Raw genomic sequence first — 16299 nt, 5'->3', positions numbered from 1 at the left:
GAGAGGACTTTTGGGACTGAGCGCCGTCATTTCAAGGCGGAACTTGGGCATGAGCACTTTTGCCCTCCGGCAGAGCTATTCCGCCGGGGGAACTTCCCTCCTAGAGAGGGAAATCATCGTCCTCATCATCATCCAACAACTCTCTCATCTTGGTGAGGGCAATCTTCATCAACATATTTAACAGCACCATCTCATCTCAAACCCTAGTTCATCCCTTGTGTTCAATCTTGTTACCGAAACTATAGATTGGTGCTTGTGGGTGACTAGTAGTGTAGTGTTGATTACATTTTCTAGTTAATTACCATATGGTTTATTTGGTGGAAGATTATATGTTCATATCCAATATGCTATTTAATACCCCTCCGATCTTGAGCATGATTATCATTTGTGAGTAGTTACTTTTATTCTTGAGGTCACGGGAGAAATCATGTTGCAAGTAATCATGTGAATTTGATATGTGTTTGATATTTTGATAGTATGTATGTTGTGATTCCCTTAATGGTGTCATGTGAACGTCGGCTACATGACACTCCACCATAGTTGGGCCTAAGGAAATGCATTGTGGAGTAGCAATTAGATGATGGGTTGCGAGAGTGACAGAAGCTTAAACCCCAGTTTATGCAGTATTCCGTAAGGGGCGGATTGAATCCAAAAGTTTAATACTATGGTTAGAATTTATTCTTAATACTTTTTCTCGTAGTTGCAGATTCTTGCGGGAGGGTTAATCATAAGTAGGAGGTTTGTTCAAGTAAGAACAACACCTAAGCACCGGTCCACCCACATATCAAATTATCAAAGTACCGAACACGAATTAAACCAACATGATGAAAGTAACTAGATGAAAATGTCGTGTACCCTCAAGAACGCTTTGCTTATCATAAAAGACCGTTTTGGCATGTCCTTTGCCTCAAAATGATTTGGCTATCTTGCTGCATTTTTGTTACTACTATCGTTACTTGCCCGTTACAAATTATCTTGCTATCAAATTACTCAGTTACTTACAATTTCAGCACTTGCAGACATTACCTTACTGAAAACTACTTGTCATTTCCTTCTGCTCCTCGTTGGGTTCGACACTCTTACTTATCGAAAAGAGCTACAATTGATCCCCAATACTGGTGGGTCATCAGTGATGGTGGTTCCGTCTCGTGGATCGTGATAATTCTTTTTCCCTAATTTTTTCTAGAAAAAAATGATTTTATAGCGTCGGTTTCAGGGTCTGCGGGGCCACTAGGTGGGGACAACCCACCTGGGCGCGCCTGGGGGGGGCAGCCGCGCCCTGGTGGGTTGTGCCCACCCAGGTGCCCCCCTCAGGTGACTCTTGGCCCCAGAAATTCTGTTTATCGATATAAAAAATCCTCGCAAAGTTTCGTTCCATTCCGAGACTTTTATTTCTGCACAAAAACAACACCATGGTAGTTCTGATGAAAACAACGTCAGTACGGGGTTAGTTTCATTCAAATCATGTAAATTAGAGTCCAAAACAAGGGGAAAAGCGTTAGGAAAAGTAGATACGTTGGAGACGTATCAGGGTAATAGTTTTCACTAGAGACTTCTCTCTTGAAAATAGCATACGGTGGGTAAACAAATTACTGCTGGACAATTGGTAGAAAAAAGCAAATAATTATGACGATATCCAAGGCAGTGATCATATATAGACATCAGCATCTACTACTATTAGTCCACACATCGACCGCTATCCAGCATGCATCTAGTGTATTAATTTCATGGAAAAACGGAGTAACACCTTAAGCAAGATGACATGTTGTAGACAAGATAAACTCACGTATGAATAAACACCATCTTTTGACTATTAATAGCAATGATACATGCGTGTCATGCCACCTTCTGTCACTGAGATTGAGCACCGCAAAATCGAACCCATTATAAATCACCTCTTCTCATGGCAAGATAAATCAATCTAGTTAGCCAAAACAAACTAGTAAGTTGAAGAAGAAATACGAGGCTATAGTAATCATAAAAGAGTTCAGAGAAAACTCAAATAATATTCATGGATAGATCTGATCATAAACTCACAATTTATCGGATCTCAACAAACAAACCGCAAAAAGTCATTATATCAAATAGACATCCAAGAACAGTGAGGAGAACATTGTATTGAAGATCAAATAGAGATAAAAAACCATCTAGCTACTAACTATGGACCCATAGGTCCATGGTAAACTACTCATGCATCATCGGAGGGGCAACAAGGATGATATAGAGCCCCTCCGTGATCGAATCCCCCTCTGGCAGAGTGCCGAAAAAGGCCTCCAGATGGGATCTCGTGGTTCTGGAACTTGCAGCGGCAGAAAAAGTATTTCATGGACTCCTCTATTGATTTCATGATTTTAGAGAATTTATAAAGGTGGAGTTAGGTCAAACGGTGCCTCGTGGGCCCACGCTTCATCATCTAGTCTTCTCTCGAAGCTTCTAGTGTCTCTTTTGTCCAGAAAAAAAATCTTTAAAAAGTTCCGTGGCATTTGGACTTCGTTTGGTACCGATATTTTAACAGTAACCGGCACGAGGTACTAAGTTAATAGGTTAATCCCAAAAAATAATATATAATTACCTGAAAGTGTATATAAAAATCCAAGATTGATAATATAATAGCATGGAATAATAAAAAATTATAGATACGACGTATCAGGCACCGAGCCTCTTCCTGCTGCTCGAGTTCGCCGCCCCCTCCCCCTCCCCGAGGCCATCACCTGTAGACCAGCATATAACCGTTTGTGTTATATGCTAATATGTTTTGTGCTATGCTACATGCTATTGATGTTTATTGCCTCTCCTTTATTGTTGTTGCTGCTGCATTATTGCATATGTAGCTAAGATATATAGATATGACCCTAATTAACCTATTGATAAATGGGTTATCGGTAAATTTTGTTAACATGCATATTCACCGATTAATCCCTACTCCTCACCGGACCGAGCAGCTACAAGTTACCGATATCCGAAACATTGCAAAGTACAGATGATCTACGTCAGGATCAATGTGTATCCTCTGCGTGCCCTGCTCCTCGGCTTATATGGGTATTCGGGAGGGGGGCTATAGTTTCATCCTAGTCTGGTACGAACAGGAAGGACGCGTTTAATACGATCTCAACATCTTGGAATGTATGACAAGTCTTCGAAAGCCTTCCTTTTGTATGCCATGGGCCGCTCAAACGTGTCCCATTGATGAACCGACATGGGGGGCCCTCGACCCGTCCCACCAGGCGAGAGGCGATGTGATAAGGGCCCCCCAGTCCGGGACATCATCAACGACTGGTTGAGTTTCGACTCGGTTGGTCGGAACATAACCTTTCTCATAAATTAAGGTATAATCAAAAGTATACTATTCTATTCATATTGAAAAATGTTTCCAATGATAATTTTTGTTCGAGGGAACGTTTTCATGGCTGCTTTATAAATTGCAAACAATGGTTACAAGAAAGAAACTAAACCATTAAACTATCAGTTTTGTTAAACCTCAGCTGCTTGAATTTTTTGTTGGCACCAACCACTTTTTCCTTCCTCCCCCGAGCGCGATATGGGGAGGCCGGACCTCGTCGGAGAAGAAGCAACCTGTCCGAAGAAGTAGAAGCCCCACTCTCTCTCTTAGAGATGTGGAGGTGCAGGTTCACCTGGAAGTAGCAAGCTCGCTATCTATCTTAGGGGTGCGTGGGTGCAAGGGGATCGCTGGAATTGTTCACCGATGCGACACTTAGAGGGATGGCCAGCAACGACAGTGGTGGAGGTTGAGGGAAGGGCGGGGAGGCAAGGCGGTGCCGCGGGTGGTGGAGTCCGGTCGTTGGGGTGGGACAGGCTGGGGGCGAGCGTGAGAAGGAAGAAGGAAGGTAGGAAGAAGATGAATAGTGCGGATCTGTTTCGGGCTCTTGGATGAAAATCCTGCGGTCTAGATAAATAGAAAAGTTGAAAGAAAACCCAACAATAATCAGTGTCGCGCGCGCGAATACCAAAATCGGCGGAACCTCCCTCCCCTCCCCTCCCCATTCCCCACCTCCTCGGCCCGGTCCCCACACGCGGCGCGGCGCGGCGGGCATGGAGGCCGACGACCCGGCGCCGCGCGGCGGGGCCCCGCCCCGCATCCGGCGGCTGGAGGAGTCGGTGGTGAACCGCATCGCCGCGGGGGAGGTGATCCAGCGGCCGTCGTCGGCGGTGAAGGAGCTCGTCGAGAACAGCATCGACGCCGGCGCCTCCACCGTCTCCGTCACCGTCAAGGACGGCGGCCTCAAGCTCATCCAGGTCTCCGACGACGGCCACGGCATCCGGGTACGCTCGCTTCCTAAACCCTAAACCCCGGACCCAATCCCCCCACCCCCTGAACCCTTGCTGCTTCCGCGGGCGCCTGCTAGTGCCAAAATCCTTCAAATGCGAGTTGTTAATTGTGATTTCTGTTGATTACGAGCTGTTAATCCTTAGTGCGTACAGGGCCATGTAGGCGGATGATTGGCAATTTTGGTATTGGCGATTTTCTGCACCGGATCTGTGTCTGTTTGTTCCGACTCGGGCAGTAAAAAACTGCATAGGGGCTGCTATGCCATGGGCAAATGAGGGCACACCTATACTAACAGGCCATTTGAGATTTTTAGTGCTAATTGTCTTAGGCAGCATGTAGTTGTCTATGATACTACGAACTGGGCTTGTCTTGTGCTATAAAGGGGTACTACTATATGATTACAGTATTGATTGTTGGGTATTTGAAGAGTTGGTCATATTCAGAATATTTATTGAGCATCCCATACCATTTTGTCAGCTAACTTGGTAAACTTTCACAGTGTGAGGACTTGCCAATATTGTGTGAGAGACATACTACCTCAAAGTTGTCTGCATATGAGGACCTACAAACAATAAAGTCCATGGGGTTCAGAGGGGAGGCTTTGGCCAGTATGACTTATGTTGGCCATGTTACGGTGACAACAATAACAGAAGGCCAACTGCATGGCTACAGGTCAGTCCATGAGCAACTTTATTAAATCTTTCTGCTTGACTCTAGAGTCGTCTGTTAATGATTATTACCATGTTGTACTCTCAGAGTTTCTTATAGGGATGGAGTAATGGAGAATGACCCGAAGCCCTGCGCTGCGGTTAAAGGAACTCAAGTCATGGTGAGTTTGCAACTTTGCATAGTACTATTGCTCTATTGGATATTTATTGCGATTTTTACAAGAAAAAAAATCTTAATATGCAGGTTGAAAATTTATTCTACAATATGGTAGCTCGTAGGAAAACACTGCAGAACTCCAATGACGACTATCCAAAGATAGTGGACTTCATCAGTCGATTTGCAGTCCATCACATCAATGTGAACTTCTCTTGTAGAAAGGTAAATATAGCTGTCTATTGTTTTCTCATGAGTTTTAAGAAGGTGACATTTGCCTCCTCCTCTGTCACAGCATGGAGCCAATAGAGCAGATGTTCACAGTGGGACCACGTCTTCAAGGCTAGATGCTATTAGGAATGTCTATGGGGCTTCGGTTGTTCGTGATCTGATGGAAATACAGGTTTCAGATGAGAATGCTGTAGATGAAATATTCAAGATGGATGGTTTCATCTCAAATGCAAATTATGTGGCAAAAAAGACTACTATGATTCTTTTCATAAATGGTATACAAATTACAAGGCACTAGTAATTTTTTAGAGCCTTTTCCTCCGTAAGTAAATTCAGTTGATTACATATGCACTAAAAATGTATTGCGATGCCCATGTAAATACTCATGTTAAGGTGCTATGTAACTCTGATCAGAGTAATCTGGCCACATCTTGTTCACATATTTTCGATGAACAAGGGGATATCTTTAAAAGAATAATTTTGTAAGACCAACAAAGTTTTAAATGATGCATCCACTGTGATTGAACTGTCATGTATTTTCTGTCAGTGAATTAGTAATGTATTGTTTCTCTATTATCATGGCTGTTCCTTGTTTGCTTTATCCCATAACTGTCCATATCTCCTCTTCAGATAGACTTGTAGACTGCACTTCTTTGAAAAGAGCTACTGAATTCGTGTACTCTGCAATACTGCCTCAAGCATCCAAACCCTTCATATACATGTCCATCAATCTTCCACCAGAACACGTGGATGTCAATATACATCCAACCAAAAAGGAGGTATTTTTTGGCAAAATCTGAGCCTGGTGTCCAACATCTCTGCAATTTTTTTTCAATTAGAGAACAAATGATTTCAGTGATTCCTTCTGTCTTGCAGGTTAGCCTCTTAAATCAAGAGCGCATTATTGAAAAAATTAAAGATGCCATCGAGGAAAAACTGATGAACTGTAATAACACAAGGATATTCCAAACTCAGGTTATTCATATGTTCATGCTTACATAAACTCACAGATACTTGGTCTGTTATTGTTGTGTCTCATGACTCATCACAGTTGATATGATGCGACAGTTGCTGGAGATCAGTTTTTAAGTGTTCATATGGTTGCTTACCTCTATCTTTAGAGACAGTGTATCTGTTCAAAAGCTACTACCAGTTGCATAGTGCATCAATTTTCAAATATACATAAACACTTGCAGAAAGTCATGCTGAAATTCGTATGTTGTCATTTTCTCAAAAACTTGCTCTCCTGGGAAATTGACTTAACAAAAACTTGCCCCTTCAGAGTAGATTGTTATATTATTTGGCTCTTTGAATGCAAATTAAAAGAAATTTAATTTGCAGATGAACTTTAGCTATCTCAGTTATAAAAACTATGTGCATGTGTATTTTATATTTTGATGTAAACTTTTGTGCACATTAGTGATGCTTGTTCCATGTGAATTGCAGGCACTAAACTCTTCAGCACTTACTCAAGCTAACACACGAAAGGACAAGGGTACCGAAGTCAGCACGCCTACTGGTATGTAGCATATACCATATGCATATTTCAAGCTAAAATGTTTCATAAGTACACTATACTGCTACATCACATTACTTAACTCTGTATTATTGAGCTATCTAGTAAAGGGCGTGTGAAACCACCACCATCCAGCGAATAATCTTTAGTATAATTATATTATACTGTAGGAGAAAAATCTCAAAAGATTCCTGTGAGCCAAATGGTCAGAACAGATCCACGCGATCCATCTGGCAGGTTGCACACCTATTGGCAAGGTCAAACTTCAAATCTTGAAAAGAAATCTGACCTTGTTGCCGTAAGGTATGATCTTCATTAGCAAGTTGACACCGGTCACCACTTTCTGTATTTTTTATGCTGTCTTATTTGGTCATCTGTTTGTGCTCCCTGAATTTTTTCTGCATGCGCATCAAATTGTGCACTAAGTACCTGTTGTTTGCCTTTCCTCATGTGAGGATTTAATGATTCATGCTGTTTACATGCTACAAGTCTATAACTCTGGTTAAGTTGCGAGTGCTGGACCTTTTTCTATATTGGTTGCCAATTCATAAATTCTATTTGAAGAAGGGAGTACAGTGATTCGCTATTTTTTTACTGTGGCTGATTTTTTTCTTCTGTTTGTATATGGTTTCCAAGAAATATTGTAAGATCAAGAAGAAATCCAAAAGATGCTGGTGATTTGTCCAGTCGCCATGAGCTTGTTACAGAAATAGATTCTAACTTACATCCTGGTGAGCTCATCTTAACCTGTGATGTCTGAATCTGTCTCCATTTTTGTAGACTGATGATTTATGTATTTCTGCTAGGCCTTTTCGATATTGTTAAGAATTGCACATATGTTGGAGTTGCCGATGAAGTTTTCGCTTTGATACAACACAATACCCTCTTATACCTTGTCAATGTGGTAAATGTTAGGTAAACTCTATACATTACATTGATGACTAGTCTTACTCTTCCATGCCTTATATCTCTTATTTAAGCTAGATTTTTTCTTCTAATATCTGACATAGCTCTTTGAAGGTAACCGATACCCCAGTTACCTGTACATATTTGCAAATGCATGTGCACACAAACAATATTGCTTGCGCACACCACCATCAAACTGCTATCCATTCATATCACATCCAGTTGAATGCCTAATAAGCACCTCTTCCAAATATCGCATTGTTTTCTTTTCTGTACTATGTGATATTGATGATTCAGCTTGTGATGCAGCAAAGAACTCATGTACCAACAAGCCTTGTGCCGTTTTGGGAACTTCAATGCTATACAGCTCAGTGAACCTGCTCCGCTTCTGGAGTTGCTGACAATGGCACTGAAAGATGACGAGTCAATGAGTGATGTAAATGAGAAGGAGAAACTAGAAATTGCAGAAGTAAGTTATTTTCTTAATTCCTCGAGTCATAGTTGATCTTGTAGGTGATGGAACAGATATAAGTTTTTTATTTGTCCACCTGCATATTGTTTCTGTTTCTTGATTCTTGTAATACGGCTCAATCGTTTGATTCATGTAGCATCGCTCTGTTGATGAAGATAGTGCTTGTTTGCAGGTGAACACTGAGATACTAAAAGAAAATGCTGAGATGATTAATGAGTACTTCTCTATTCACATTGATCAAGGTGGCAACCTGACCAGACTTCCTGTTGTACTTGATCAGTACACCCCTGATATGGATCGCCTTCCAGAGTTCATGTTGACTCTAGGAAATGATGTAGGTTTCCTTTTGTTATGCTGTTGCGTTCATTACATATGGTATTTTAAATTTGGTCATGATATTTGATTATCCATTCCCTGCTGAGGCGATGGCAAGTAGGTTTTCAGGCTGATATCGTGTTCAAAATTTAATTTCGGTGTTTCATGTAGATATGGCAGCTAGCTGGCCGCGAGTAACTTCTGTTTCTTATTCATATTTTAAGTTGTTTCGGAATTCCATTTCCGGGAGTTGTTGCTTTATGATATATTTTGTTTCAGATTTTACTTTAGTTATGCAAACTGGCAGTCCTGATTTTTAGTGATTACCATCTTATAATAGATTGCCTGGGACGTTGAGAAAGAGTGCTTCAGAACGGCAGCAGCTGCTATTGGAAACTTCTATGCGCTTCATCCTCCCATCCTTCCAAATCCATCTGGCAAAGGCATTCGATTATACAAGAAAAATAAAGATTTCATGGAAAGTGCTGGGCAGGCTGATAACGATTTAACAAGTACAGGTGAGCTTGTTGGGTATCTGTATTCTATAGTTGTATACCCATTAAAGTGCATGAAGAACATATATGCTTAGTGTTACACCCTAGTAGGTAACAGAATCCGCAGTTTCTCCCACTTCGCTTCCCATTAACCGCCAAGATGACATGACACTGTAATAGACATACTAAAGAATATATCCATTATATATGATGCTGCAACTAGATATTCATTCAGAGTTAATTGCCATTGGGGCTAAATATGTACTCCATTACAGATGAAGATGACATTGACCAAGAGCTGCTTGCGGAAGCAGAGGCGGCATGGGCTCAACGCGAGTGGACCATCCAGCACGTCTTGTTCCCGTCCATGCGACTTTTCCTCAAGCCCCCTAAGTCGATGGCAACAGACGGAACATTCGTCCAGGTTCCCTCCCCACCCGGCTTCAGTTGTCCTTTATGTTTGGTGGTTCAGTCATCTGCTTATGCTCGCACCATAGCCTGTCACTGCACTCCTGTCTATTTACTGCTCAATGTTGGCGCCACAATGCCCATTGCCTTTTCTCACACAAGCATGCTGCCTAAAAAGCTACCTATCATAAAGTCGTAAAATTATGGTACTAAGTAGTACTCCATCCGTTTCTAAATATTCGTCTTTTTAGAGATTTCAAATGAACTACCACATATGGATGTATATAGACATATTTTAAAGTGTAGATTCACTCATTTTGCTCCGTACGTAGTCACTCGTTGAAGTCTCTAGAAAGACAAATATTTAGGAACGGAGGGAGTAGCTAAGTATTTTTTCCCAAACAATCACCAAGCCACATTACACGCGACATTGTTCGCGAGTAGGCATGCCAACTTTGTTTCGACAATGAGTCGTAAAAAGGAAAAAAAATGGCATGGTTTCAAGTGCAACCACTAGAACTGTGTGAAATACCTTATTATCGATAGATGACGTGGCATCAACACACTCTGATATTGAGCTGTATTTTGAACCTGTGCAGATTGCTTCTCTAGACAAGCTTTACAAGATCTTCGAGAGATGCTAGCCGACACGCAGGCCGTCCGTGAGGCACACGGTATGTAGAGAAGGAAGGGAGAGCGCGACCGACGCCTTTTCTCGTTCCTTCTGGGACGGACGTGTGGTGCCACTTTTTTTTTTTTTTTTGGTAGCGCTGTAAATATTTGAAGGATGAGCAGAATTTGCTGACTCCAGCTCTGGAATTGAGTAGCAAATGCAAGAATGCGTCGGCTTTGCTACGCAATGCTGATATGTTTCCCTTAAGTAACCATGCTGGTAAAAATGCCATGCCCTCTTGCAATGATCGCGCAACCGAAGCCATCGCCACAGACTTTTTTTTTCTCGAAAGGTTATACCAAAATCAAACGCGGGCTGGTGCCCTGTTTTGAAGGCGGCAGCCTTTCTCTAAAATTAAAACAAATTTGTTCAAAATCTTCATCATAAAATCAAAGCATGTGGAAACGCTTCTACAATTCTGCAAGAATTGTGCAAGAGAGGAAGAAAGAGAAAACTGGACCGCCATGTGTCCCTGCGGGTGGGTCCGGAGGGAAACCCCACTCCAAATCCAATTACCACGCCCCGTCCTCCCTCTCTCCCTTTACCCCATCCATCCATATCCCCCCGAGCAAAACCCTAGCTAGCCCCTGTCCAGAGTCCAGAACCCGTCCGCACGCCCGCTCGCCGCCGCCGCCGATGGCGAAGCCCCGCCGCGGCCGCTCCGGCTCGCGGTCCTCGTCGGGCTCCTCCTCCCGCTCCGCGTCCTCGGGCTCCTCCCGCTCGCGCTCGCGCTCCCGCTCCCTCTCGTCGTCCTCCTCATCGCCCGCTCGCTCCCGGGGCCGCTCCCCTCCCGCCGCCAAGCGCAGGTGAGCAACCGCCGCCCTTCCCTTCCCCTCCCATCCCCCCCCGCCGCCGCGCGGCCCCGGATCCGTCTCGTGCGGATTCAGCCCTGGGGTTTTGGGCTCTGGGGTTTCGACGGCTTGTTCGTAGATTCCGAATTGCGGCCTCCTGGGGCGGCGGGGTGGTGCTCGGGCCCTGGGTTCCAGGCCGGCGATGGTCCCCGCGCTGGATTTGTTGACTGAATCCTGTGCCCGTGCTTGTCCAACACTGTGTGTATGTTCCCAACGGCTTGGAGGAGTGGCTCCTTCAGGGCCGTGGGGGTCTGCTCGTGCCTGCTTACGTTTGCCCTGCCTCTCATCTGCACAATGCTGTATGCTTGAAAGGTTAGCGTTGGATTAACTGATTTGGGCCGCACTCCGTCGGAGACAACATTGAACACCAATTTGTGCGCCTGCTTGGGGCCTTGTTTTCTCGACTTGGTGCTAAAGGCTGGGGTAGATAGTTCTTGTCTTTGTTCATCTATATAAATCCACAGTTTCTAGGTGATAGAACCGATTTTTTAGGAGTGCACAGCAGCTGGACTACGCTATAGCTTAGGATGGATGATTCTGATGTGTGAAATTACGAATGTATATGTGTCCTGCTTGTTAAATTTTCTATGTTGTCAAGCGTAGCCACTTCTGGGATCGAATAATACGGATGCAGGTTTTTAGTATCTATATTGTACAAGGTATTTAAAATAACCATGTTCATTGAAAAATGTGTTTTTGAGTGATGCTTGAGATAGGATGGAAACTCAAGTTAATTGCCAGAGACAGAGCCTCATAATTCAGATGTGACTTTGTTGTTTGTTAGCTGCTTGGTGTGAGCATTTAAATGTGTTACATCTGCTACTCCCTTGGCAAAGAAGGTCTGTGATGGTCTGCATGTGCTAGTGCCACTAAGCATCCTATTTAAGTTTAACCGTAGGCTGTACATCCATGAATTTTTTAGTTTGGCTTTGTATTTTTATGCATTTAGCCTCCACTGAATCTCCGAGTTCCAGTTTGATTCTTTCCCTGCACCTGTTTATCCATTTGAAACATATCTGTATTTATAGTCCTAAGACCAGTTCAATACCTCTTCTTTAAAGTTCTAGATGAACCAGATCTTACTGATACCAATTCCTTCTTCTTTTTACCCTTTAAACCATTGCTTTAACTTGTCATGGTTGCTGCTCTAATTTTATTGCAAATTGCACTGAATATGCTCATACTCAAAAGTTGCCTTGCTTGCTGCATTTGACTAAAGCAGGGTTCTTTGGTGGCTTGTATTTTGGTGTGTTTTCTTATGTTAATTATCTTTAATCTGGAAACATTTATTTACGGCGCTGCTATCTACACAGTTCACCTGGAGCAAAGAAAGGTCGATCACCTTCACCCGCCCTCAAAAAAGGGTCACCATCAAGGAAAGGCCGCTCATCATCTCCCCCACCGAAGAAAGCTTCACCTCCTAGGTACAAGCTTGCAGAGGATCTGTATATTTTATATTTTTTCTACCCGCACTGCATTGATGCTTGTTCATATAAGCATATGCCACTTGAACTTTTTATCATTTTGTCTCCCACAGAATAGCTACTCAACATAAAAATTGGTATTTAATTGATGCATTTTCGGATGACAACTACCATGCCTGTCCGGTGCCCATTATTTTTTAGCTTCTCCAGTTCCTTTATGTTAGCATGATATAACTACTGTTGGTGCCTTGGTTGCATTACTGACCTTGTTGTTTCTGTCTCTCGTAGTTAGATATAGTGAGAATGTATTGTGCTCTCTTGTTATGCATGTAACATACTCCCTCCGTCCGGAAATACTTGTCATCAAAATGGATAAAAGGGAATGTATCTAGACGTATTTTAGTTCTAGATACATCTCTTTCTATCCATTTTGGTGACAAGTATTTTCGGACGGAGGGAGTACTTACCAAATTGGTGCTACTTGTTTCAGGAAAGCATCTCCTCCTCCTCAGTCGGTTGTACTACATGTTGATCATCTATCCCGAAATGTGAATGAGGCTCATTTGAAGGAGATATTTGGTGAGTTTATCTTCGTGTTCCATGATCTTGTATCTTAATTTCTCGAAGGTTTAGTTGTGCAACTTTTATCGACAACTTATGTTCTTCTGTGGATCGGGCATGAAAGTGATTGATCTTAACTTAGCTTGATGTTTAACTTATTTGGTAAAATTTTGAGATACTTCTGTACTTGCTAGAGGTAACATCGTCATTAATCAATTTCATCGGAGTGGTAGGCTAGGGGCTCTCATGTTTGAAGTTGAAATTGTAAGCATCGTGCATGCCCTTATGCCAGTATTCAGATGGAGATTATGGAACAGAACTATTATTGCTTTGTTCTAAGTCCTGTTCATGACAGCAATTTTGAGGGTTGCAGAAAGCATTGGAACAATGATCTGTTTTCCGATTACTATGTTACACAGTATAATGAGCTAACCATCCTTGGTACTCCCTCCGGTCCTTTTTATTTCGCATATAAGATTTGTCTGAAGTCAAGCCTCGTAAAGTTTGACCAACTTCATAGAAAAAAAATATCAACATTCACAATGTGAAATCAATACCTGTTTATGCATCAGGACTTAAAGTTTCATATTGTATAACTTTAGCATGATAGATGTTAATATGTTTTCATATAAATATGGTCAAAGTTTGAGAAGTTTGACCTCAGACAATTCTTATATGCAGAGTAAAAAGGACCGGAGGGAGTATAACACACATAGTATAATGAGCTAACCATCCTTAATTTGCAGGAAATTTTGGTGAAGTGGTGAATGTGGAGCTATCAATGGACAAATTTGTAAGAAGTGTTGCATTGGTATTATCTGATAAAGCTTCTCCCGTCTCTTGACATCTAATCTGAGCTTTTTAATATATATAGGTTAATCTCCCTCGTGGGTATGGATACATCGAGTTCAAGAAGAGGACTGATGCTGAGAAGGCTCTTCTTTACATGGATGGTGTATGCCTTCTGCCTTATGTTTTTGATATGCTTTCTGCCGTATGTTTTTTATTTTTCTTATGCAAATATGACAAAAAGAAACTTCATATCTTCTCAGGGGCAAATTGATGGAAATGTTGTCAAGTTGAAGTTCACACTGCCACCACGCCAAAGGGCTTCTTCACCTTTAAAGCCACCTCCTCCTCCCCCCAAAAGAGATGCTCCTCCGAATGATAAAGTTGCTATTGGTGCTGAAAAGGATGCTCAGCAGCGGCCTGGGGGATGTAAGTGTCTGAAGCTTTATATAGCTTATAGGTTATTCAGGGCCTACTATAATGGGCATTTCTCTGTGATCTGGTTGTTTAATAAGCATTGCCCCCATCTAGGATAATTTCTAGGTGGATATTTTGCCTTTTTTATTGATGATCCAATCCTGTTTCATTTGCCAGCAGCATCTCCACGAAAGAAGCCAGCTTCTCCGCCGCGAAAGAGGTCTCCTCCAAATAGAAGGGCTGAGTCACCCCGGCGTCCACCCAATCCATCTCCAAGGCGTCGTGCTGATTCTCCTATTCGTCGTCGACCAGATCTTTCCCCTGTTAGGCGTGGTGATAGAAGACCAGGATCTCCAATTAGAAGACGTTCTCCTTCACCTAGAAGGCATAGGTCACCAATGCGGTGAGTTTTCTAAACTGCCATTCTTGTATCTAGGGTATTGTAATGCTGATAAATTGCTGACAACTGGTCTTGCAACTGTCACCTTAGGAGGGGTCGTGGCAGCTTATCACCGCGCAGACGCTCCCCGGGGCCTCCTAGGCGCTCACCTGGGCCTCCCAGACGGCGGTAAGTCACTTTGAGCTTGTGCTGTCGATCACTTCTGTACAACTAGCCTGACTATCTTATATACTCAGTCCTCTGTATGATATATTTTACACTGGCTTGATGTGTTAAATGTTTTGGGTATTGCTTCTCATTCATTCCTGTGTGTAACTCTGTCCATCTATTCCATGTTTGTACAATTGTAATTGACTATATGATTTTGCTGTACATTTTGATGAGCAGTCTCTATGTGCCAATTGTTGAAACTCCATGTGCGAAGATAGCTTGGGTTTTCTGTGTTGGTCTATTGGGTTCTGTGTTGTGTTGTCAGGATGTTCTTCTATATCAGTTTTTTCAACTACATTAATTGTATTGGTTCTTGCTTTTGGAAGCAGATCACCACCACCAAGGAGGTTGAGGAGTCCTCCAAGAAGGCCACCACCACCACCTCCGCGTCGTCACAGCCGCTCCCCTCCTCCTCGCCGCCCTCTTCACTCCCGCTCCAGATCAATTTCTCCACGCAGGTAATGGCATTCTGCCTTGCAAATCTTCCAATGGAGCTCATCTCTTTGTTCAGCTTCCAAAATGATATTCCTGGAGTCTTCCTAATTCTCTTTGTGGTAGCAGGGGCCGGGGACCACCATTGAGGCGTGGAAGGTCAGATTCATCCTATTCTGCATCACCCAGTCCTCCAAGAAAGGTGAGCGCAACATCTCAGTGGTTTCTGTTGCCTCCCGTAGAAAACAGTACTTGAATGTTTGGTTCTGTTATTTTGGTCCTTGTACGTAGTACTAATATAAGACGTTAAATTCTGATAACTTTCTTCTACAGGGACCGAGAAGGGTGTCAAGGAGCCGCAGCCCTAGAAGGTATGCGACGGTTTTAAATCATGTGGTGTTTTGCATTATTTCCACATATTGAAACTGAATTGCTACTAGCTTATATTTGTAAAACTAAAAAAAAATGACATGTCTCTCAGGCCTCCCAGAGGAAGGAGTGGCTCTAGCGACAGCGGGAGCAGCAGCTCTTCCCCAACCCCAAGGCGCAGGTAGAAAGAAACTCGTGACCCGTGTTGTTCCTGGCAGGTAAAAAACTTTCTCTTCTCTCTCGACTATCACTATGGATTGCGTCTGCATGTATCTTGCTGTGAGCTCAAGTCAAGAGGTGATCGATCTGAGGCCGGACGATGAGGTGCTCGACATGCCTGGCAGAGTCCCTGGCATTTGTACTCACAAGAGATAGACTGTATGACGATGACTTGTGTTGATGATTTGCCTGTACCGGAAGTACTTTTTTATAATTCTGCGGTTGTTCGTCAACTATGAATCTGGATATTATTCTGTTTTTCACTCCTGAGAATTAATTAATGAGCTGTTTACTGGTTGATGGATTGGTTTGTGCTGCGTTGCTTTGTCAAATTGATTTCTTTAAATGTCGGCTGATTGTTTTGCATTTTGAACGTGCTTGGATGAGCCCTTTTTAGTTTGGTGCCTGACCCTGGCATTAGTTGTCCTGATCGAGCAACTGACACTAAACCTTGTCTGGCCACTTGCTCTGCTACTCGTAACTATTGAAAGGATGTTAGGCT

The 16299-nt window shown here is 42.8% G+C and overlaps 2 protein-coding genes across 3 annotated transcripts; both read left to right on the top strand.

The window, feature by feature from the left end:
* Positions 1-4034: 4034 nt before the first annotated feature.
* Positions 4035-10332, top strand: LOC119270571 (DNA mismatch repair protein MLH1-like). The gene is made up of 16 exons (XM_037552582.1): positions 4035-4281; positions 4788-4960; positions 5045-5117; positions 5201-5335; positions 5406-5616; positions 5972-6120; positions 6218-6316; positions 6788-6860; positions 7028-7160; positions 7494-7588; positions 7664-7772; positions 8073-8232; positions 8408-8569; positions 8891-9068; positions 9320-9468; positions 10052-10332. The coding sequence occupies exons 1-16, from the start codon at positions 4051-4053 to the stop codon at positions 10094-10096; spliced, it is 2175 nt and encodes a 724-aa protein (XP_037408479.1). The 5' UTR covers positions 4035-4050; the 3' UTR covers positions 10097-10332.
* Positions 10333-10676: 344 nt separating this feature from the next.
* LOC119270569 (serine/arginine-rich splicing factor SR45-like) lies at positions 10677-16097 on the top strand. 2 transcript variants are annotated; one of them, XM_037552580.1, is made up of 12 exons: positions 10677-10931; positions 12290-12400; positions 12891-12979; positions 13708-13754; positions 13836-13916; positions 14014-14179; positions 14348-14570; positions 14658-14735; positions 15107-15235; positions 15339-15411; positions 15543-15580; positions 15691-16097. In XM_037552580.1, the coding sequence occupies exons 1-12, from the start codon at positions 10762-10764 to the stop codon at positions 15761-15763; spliced, it is 1278 nt and encodes a 425-aa protein (XP_037408477.1). In that variant the 5' UTR covers positions 10677-10761; the 3' UTR covers positions 15764-16097. The 2 variants fall into 2 exon arrangements, with proteins under 2 accessions (XP_037408477.1, XP_037408476.1); XM_037552579.1 differs by having other exon boundaries at positions 14345-14570.
* Positions 16098-16299: the final 202 nt, after the last annotated feature.

Source organism: Triticum dicoccoides, chromosome 3A (genome assembly GCF_002162155.2).
Source record: "Triticum dicoccoides isolate Atlit2015 ecotype Zavitan chromosome 3A, WEW_v2.0, whole genome shotgun sequence".
Lineage (NCBI taxonomy): Eukaryota > Viridiplantae > Streptophyta > Magnoliopsida > Poales > Poaceae > Triticum > Triticum dicoccoides.
The sequence above is the reverse complement of the archived record's forward strand: the minus strand, read 5'-3'. Positions and strand labels throughout refer to the sequence as shown.

Bases quoted from the DNA above. Each gene is read 5' to 3' on its own strand.
- LOC119270571 (XM_037552582.1), top strand. From the start codon at position 4,051: ATGGAGGCCGACGACCCGGCGCCGCGCGGCGGGGCCCCGCCCCGCATC. The intron at 6,861-7,027 runs GTATGTAGCATA...ATTATACTGTAG, and splicing joins CGAAGTCAGCACGCCTACTG to GAGAAAAATCTCAAAAGATT. The intron at 7,161-7,493 runs GTATGATCTTCA...ATGGTTTCCAAG, and splicing joins TCTGACCTTGTTGCCGTAAG to AAATATTGTAAGATCAAGAA.
- LOC119270569 (XM_037552579.1), top strand. From the start codon at position 10,762: ATGGCGAAGCCCCGCCGCGGCCGCTCCGGCTCGCGGTCCTCGTCGGGC. The intron at 12,980-13,707 runs GTGAGTTTATCT...CTTAATTTGCAG, and splicing joins TCATTTGAAGGAGATATTTG to GAAATTTTGGTGAAGTGGTG. The intron at 14,180-14,344 runs GTAAGTGTCTGA...TTCATTTGCCAG, and splicing joins TCAGCAGCGGCCTGGGGGAT to CAGCATCTCCACGAAAGAAG.